Here is a 5,835-nt window from a genome sequence, read left to right on the forward strand (position 1 = left end):
GAGCAGGGGGGTTGGACTGGATGATCTCCAGAGGTCCCTTCCAACCCCTGCCATTCTGGGGTTCTGCGATTCCCTGCAAGCTCTGGGGCATGTCCTGGAGTGGGGGGCCAGAATCAGACCCTGCTCTGCCCAGCCATGTATCTCACTCCAGCTCGGGGGATGAGTGTGGTCTCCATGCCATGGACCACAAACATTGTAGGGGTTCAAAGGGATACTTCAGCCCGGTGGGTCTCTGTCCCTTGGCTTCACACTCAACTGTTGCTCCTCTGGGTCCCCTCCTGATCGCCTTGCTCTCTTATCTGCAGATCTACACCTTTGGGTGCAATGATGAAGGTGCCCTCGGGCGTGACACCTCAGCAGAAGGATCAGAGACCACGCCGGGGCTGGTGGAGCTGCAGGAGAAGGTGGTGCAGGTCTCTGCGGGGGACAGTCACACCGCCGCACTGACAGAGGACGGCAGGGTTTTTGTCTGGGGCTCTTTCCGGGTACGTTTGATTTCTCAGGTGCTGGATGCTCTGCTGATGATTGCTGCTTCTGCCACTCACATCCCCACGTCCGTCTCTTCACCCAGGATAACAATGGGGTGATCGGCTTGCTGGAGCCTATGAAGACGAGCTCCATTCCTGTGCTGCTCCAGCTCAGTGCACCCGTCATTAAAATTGTCTCAGGTGAGCAAGGTCCTGGGGTGTGCGCAGGTCAGGCTGGTGCATGAGGCTGTTGCAGCCCTTGGGAGGAGGTGCAGGTCCAGAAGGTCCACGTCCTTTTCTTCCCTCTTGGCTGCTCTGAGCCATGTACAAGGGTGCGCTTGCTCTCCTCTGGCTCTTGAGAGAACAGACCTTGTGTCTCTTGTAGCTCCAACAATATTGTTAATATTTGACCGAATCTGATGTAAAATGCCTTATGAGAGTCCCCTAACCGCAACCCCGCGGAGTCAAAGCACTCACCCTCTTCTAGACTTGGGCTGAGCAGAACAGCTGGGGAACTTGTCCAGGGCCCAGGTGAGGTTATGGGGGCGAACCTGTTCCCCAAAACCTTCCCAGAGAAACTTCTTTGGAGTGTCAGATGGGGAACTGGGATCAGGAAGAGGGAGATCCTGGTTTTTTAAGTTGTGCCAGAAGCTGACATAAAGGTATCCCCACCGAACTCTAGAAAGCTGGGGTTTACACGTGGGATCTCAGCCCCTGGGTCTTGCTGGGTTCCTGGGGCATGACTCCTGCTTCACTCATCTCCCCCGTCTCCTCCTAGGGAATGACCACTTAGTGATGCTGACGGTGGACGGTGACCTCTTCACGTGCGGCTGCGGCGAGCAGGGCCAGCTGGGGAGAGTGCCGGCACTCTTTGCCAACCGAGGAGGAAGGAAAGGGCTGCGTGAGTTGCTTTGGTGCTCGGGGGTGCGCGGTGCGGCACTCTTCGGCCCCGGCTCTGCGCTTTGCAGAGGAGCAAAGAGGCCCAGTCTCTTCTTCTGCCACTCAAGGGCTTGCGTGTAAATCGGTTGCTTGGATTCAGTGGATCTATGGGGGGATGAAAAGGGCGTAAATCACTAGGCCTTGTATGATGCCTTGTCTCCTGCCCCCAGAGCGCCTGCTGGTCCCCCAGCGCGTCCCTGTCAGAGGCAAAGGCAACAGAGGCAAAATGCGCTTCCAGGATGCCTTTTGCGGGGCTTACTTCACCTTCGCCGTCACACAGGAGGGACACATCTATGGATTCGGCCTCTCCAACTACCACCAGCTGGGTGAGCTTCACTTATCTCCCTCCATATCTCCTGCCTGCTTTGGTCTGGCTGCAGACTTCCCGGTCCCCTGGTCAGGGGATGCTGCTGGGCACCCTGGATCCTGAACCCCAAGCACCCACTGGACACACTGGAGCTGGAAATTGGGGTGGGAGTGGTTATCCTGCATAGCTCTGGGTTTAGGTTCCAGCTCCTGCAGCCAGTGGGTTTGAGCAGAAATTTGATTTTGGGCCTCGGGGGGCTGTGTTAGTCTCTGGTGGGGTGAGCCCCAGGGTGGGTGGCTCAGTGCCAGTGCCTGGCCTGGGCTGTCCGTGCCCACAGACCTGATCTGCCTGGGTTTGTGTGTCCCACCCCGCAGGGACCCAGGGCACCGAGCCCTGCTTCTCCCCGCAGAACCTGACGTGCTTCAAGAACTCCACCAAGTCCTGGGTCGGGTTCTCCGGTGGGCAGCACCACACGGTGTGCGTCGACTCGGAGGGTGAGCCCCGGCGTGGCGGGTGGGCTGGGAGTTGCACAGAGCGGGACGGGGAGGGGGACTTGCATGGCCCTCATCCTGGCTGGGGAGGTGTTGGGTGAGGGTGACGTGCCGGTGCCCTTCAAGTCCTCGGTGTTGAAGGCAACAAGGGTGGCGTGAATTTGCAGCAAAGGGCAGGGGGATGATAGGAACCTGGAGTCACTTGTGAACTCTGCTCTTGCAGGCTCGACAATCTGTCCAGGCGCCCGCCCACCCAATTGATTTTTGGGGAGCTCAAGGGTCTCTATCCCACCCTGTACCTCCTGGTTGGGATCTGGGGTGTGGTAGGGAGGAGTAATGCTCCTCCAGGAGTCAGACTGGGGGTAGAGGGTCTGGCTATGCTACCTGCTGTGGGCTTCTGGCCCCCTCGAGTCACCTCTCCTGTGTGTCTGTCATGCCCCAGGTAAAGCCTACAGCCTGGGCAGGGCAGAGTACGGCCGGCTGGGCCTCGGGGCAGGGGCGGAGGAGAAGAGCACGCCCACGGTCATCCCAGAGCTCCCCAGCATCTCTTCTGTCGCCTGCGGCGCGTCGGTCGGCTACGCCGTCAGCAGTGATGGTGAGTGCCGGGGGCTTCTGCGAGCTTGGGAACGCCGCCCTGTGTACCCTCCCCACCCCTCATCTGTCCGTCCTGGGGTTCTGGCCCCCCTGGATCTGGCCAGCCCCGCTCAGCTTCATCGCACGCTGCTGGCTGGGTTGGGATTGGAGCCAGGTCCTGGCGCTGATGCAGCCCCTGCTGAGCACCCAGCCTGGGGGCAGCTGGGCAGCAGCTGCTCAAATATTTTTGCGGGCCCTTGGCAGCAAGGTTGGTAACAGGGTGTTGACCGGGAGGGGGTCGTTGGCCTGTCGGTCCCTTCTCTGCACCCTGAACTCTGCTGCTGCGAGACCTCCGTGCTCTGGTGCTGGGTGAGCTTGTGTGCGGCGCCTGCAGCCCGTGGCTGCGGGAAGGGGGGTTTGTAGAGGGCTGATGGATTTGCTTTGCTCCCCGGGGGCAAAACACTGCCTTGGCTGTGCGATGAAATGCCTCCCTGAGCTGTCAAGCCCCGCTCCTCTTCCCCCTGCCTGGGGCTCTGGCACCCATCACTAAGCCTGGGTGGGAAGTCCCCTTGGGTTTGGCTGCTAGGTCCCCTTGTCACCCCAACCTGCGGCCACCTGGAAGCCAAAACTTGCGTCACCTCCGTTGCAGGACGAGCGTTTGCCTGGGGCATGGGCACCAACTACCAGCTGGGCACAGGGGAGGAGGATGATGTCTGGAGCCCCGTGGAGATGACGGGCAAGCAGCTGGAAAACCGCACGGTCCTGGCCGTGTCCAGCGGCGGGCAACACACGGTGCTGCTGGTCAAGGACAAGGAGCAGAGTTGATGAAGTGGCACCGCGCAGCTGAGCCCAGCTGGATCACGGGACCCATGCACACCCCCCCACCTTCCGCCCGGGTCGGGCAACCGGTTTCCAGCTCTGGTCTCCCGCCGATGGTGGTGGGGAGGGCAGGAAGCTCCCGGAGCTGGGCCCTGGCGGTGTCTGCGTGGCTGGAGCAGGGCTCTTCAGGGATGCCCGTGATTTCTCCCTGCGAGCGTGTGTCTGTCTTCCCGTGGTGCCCGGTGCTCTGTCAGCTCCCCCGGGTCGGCTTGGTCCTAAACTGATCTCAGTACTGTGGCTGGATGGGTTTTCCACTTCTTGTCTGTTTTGGTTTTTTTGTTTTGGGTTTTTTTTTTTAATATTTCCTGGCCACTGAGGGCTTTGTTCTTCACTACACAAAAGGCTTTGGGCATCAGGCTTTCTGAGGTCCCCATGTTCCCCATCTCTGGGTGCTCCTCCATCCCCGTAACCTAAACATCTTTTGCCTCTCTGGCTTGGCTTTGTGTACTGCCACCCACCAAACCCCTCTGGGCTCGTCCCGGGTGAGATCTTGGCCCAGCAGAAACGCTCCCAGGGAGCTCTCTCCTCTGGCACCCAATGCTTCTGGCTGTGGCACGGAGATGCTGCCGGGCGGCTGGGAGCCTGCGAGGGGGAACGCTGCTGGATGATGCCCAGCTCGCGCTACAGAGCTGTGGCCGCTGGAAAAGGGGGGCTCGGGCCTCCCACCCATCACCGCTTACGGGTCTGAGCCAAAATCCCCCAGGCAGCGAGGCCGGGAGCAGGTTCCCCCGCTCCCTCCTGCCTGGAGTGGCCACGTCCAGCGCTGCTTTTTGCAAGTGCAGCCGCTCTTGCTCTTTCCCATCGCCTTCGGAAACCCAACAAAATCCATCCCACGGGTGAGGACTTTGTTATTTTAATTTTTTCTCTTCCCTTTGCTGAGGAAGGAACTTCGTTTTGCCGTTAGGGCCTTGCTGAGAAGACAGCACCAAAACCCAGCTATGCATCAGATCGCTCAGAACAACGGGGCTCCCCATCGCCTCCGGTCTCGGTCCAGCTGGTCTCGCTCCCCGCGCCCGGCCTGCCCCATCTTCTCTTTCTGTGCTGCCTTCCAGGTACCTGGACTGAGAAGGGGGTCTGTGAAGATTAAATTTTATATGTTAAAATATAGCAATAGGGGGAAGCAGGGGGGTGTGCGCGGGGTGGGGGGCTGGGGCTTGCACAATGGCTCAGAATAGGTCGATTTTTTTAAAAAGAAAATGTAAAGTATTTTGGTTGATTAATTGAGGAAGAGAGGAAAAAAACTGTAATCTTTTAATGTTTGGAATAAACTGAGTTTTGATAAACGTTGGGTTTTCCCCTGGTTTGGAGGGGGGGGGCAGCCTTCCCATGGGCACAGGCCAGCTCTGGGCTGATGGCTGAGGATGGTGGGGCCGGGAAGAGCTGCTCGTGTCCCCTCCTGCCACCTCTCGCCATAAACACTGCCGCATTCCTGTCCCTGAGCTGCCCCGGGAGCCGTGCCGCCAGCCGAGCTTTGGCATCTGCACTGAGGTGAGGGAGAGCCTGGGGCTGAGCAGAGGCTCCGCATCCTTCGGCTGATGCTCAGCGGGGGGATGGGGACGGACTGAGGGCACCTTGGCCTCCTGCCCCCCTGGGCAAGGGACCACCATGGCTGCTGCTCTGTGGCCATGGTGCTTGGGGATGGGTGCCCGCTTTGTTGGGGTGCGGGGCCACCTTTGGGTGCTGCTGTGGTCCCAGCCTGGCCATGACCGTGTCCAGTGCCGTAAGCGTGTGCAGTTGTGGGACACAGCCGCGGGATGGCAGCAGGAGAAGGCGCTGGGGACTGCTGGACCCTGGACTGCGAGAAGTGGGACAGGGAGAGGGGATGGTCCCCGTGGCACCCTCCCTGTCCCTGTAGGACCCCTCTTCCTGGTATATTTGGGCCTCCAGAGACACAGCTGAGCCCACTGGTGCAGCTGGAAGGGGTCTCGGCGCATCCGTGCCTCAGGCTGGGTGCTCATGGTGGCTGTTGGAGCTGGAGCTGAGCAGGATGCATCCGTGTGCTCCGGCGCAGAGACCGGCACCCACGGAGCAAATTCCCACATCCTGGAGTGACCAGAGCCCCTGCTGTCTGTTCACTCTTCATTACTTTGGGAGGGAGCAGGCTCCTTAATGAGCCTCTGGCCGGGGAGGGGCTTTGGGGGGGGGGGGTTGGGGGTTCCGGGTGCCGCCCCGCCCGCCG

At 60.2% G+C, this 5,835-nt stretch overlaps 1 protein-coding gene across 3 annotated transcripts in view; it reads left to right on the forward strand.

Annotated features, from left to right (window-relative positions):
• Window positions 1-4,779, forward strand: part of RCC1 (regulator of chromosome condensation 1) — an 11,284-nt gene extending 6,505 nt beyond the window's left edge. For all 3 annotated transcript variants that reach the window (XM_035901267.1, XM_035901268.1, XM_035901269.1), the window contains 7 exons: window positions 306-485; window positions 572-668; window positions 1,246-1,368; window positions 1,577-1,732; window positions 2,088-2,207; window positions 2,647-2,799; window positions 3,427-4,779. In XM_035901267.1, coding sequence (XP_035757160.1) covers window positions 306-485; window positions 572-668; window positions 1,246-1,368; window positions 1,577-1,732; window positions 2,088-2,207; window positions 2,647-2,799; window positions 3,427-3,602 — 1,005 coding nt within the window. In that variant the 3' untranslated portion in view covers window positions 3,603-4,779. The remainder of the gene's footprint in view (window positions 1-305; window positions 486-571; window positions 669-1,245; window positions 1,369-1,576; window positions 1,733-2,087; window positions 2,208-2,646; window positions 2,800-3,426) is intronic.
• The last annotated feature ends 1,056 nt before the right edge of the window (window positions 4,780-5,835 follow it).

The sequence above is a fragment of the Egretta garzetta genome, unplaced genomic scaffold (assembly GCF_000687185.1).
Source record: "Egretta garzetta isolate BGI_Z169 unplaced genomic scaffold, ASM68718v1 scaffold368, whole genome shotgun sequence".
NCBI lineage: Eukaryota > Metazoa > Chordata > Aves > Pelecaniformes > Ardeidae > Egretta > Egretta garzetta.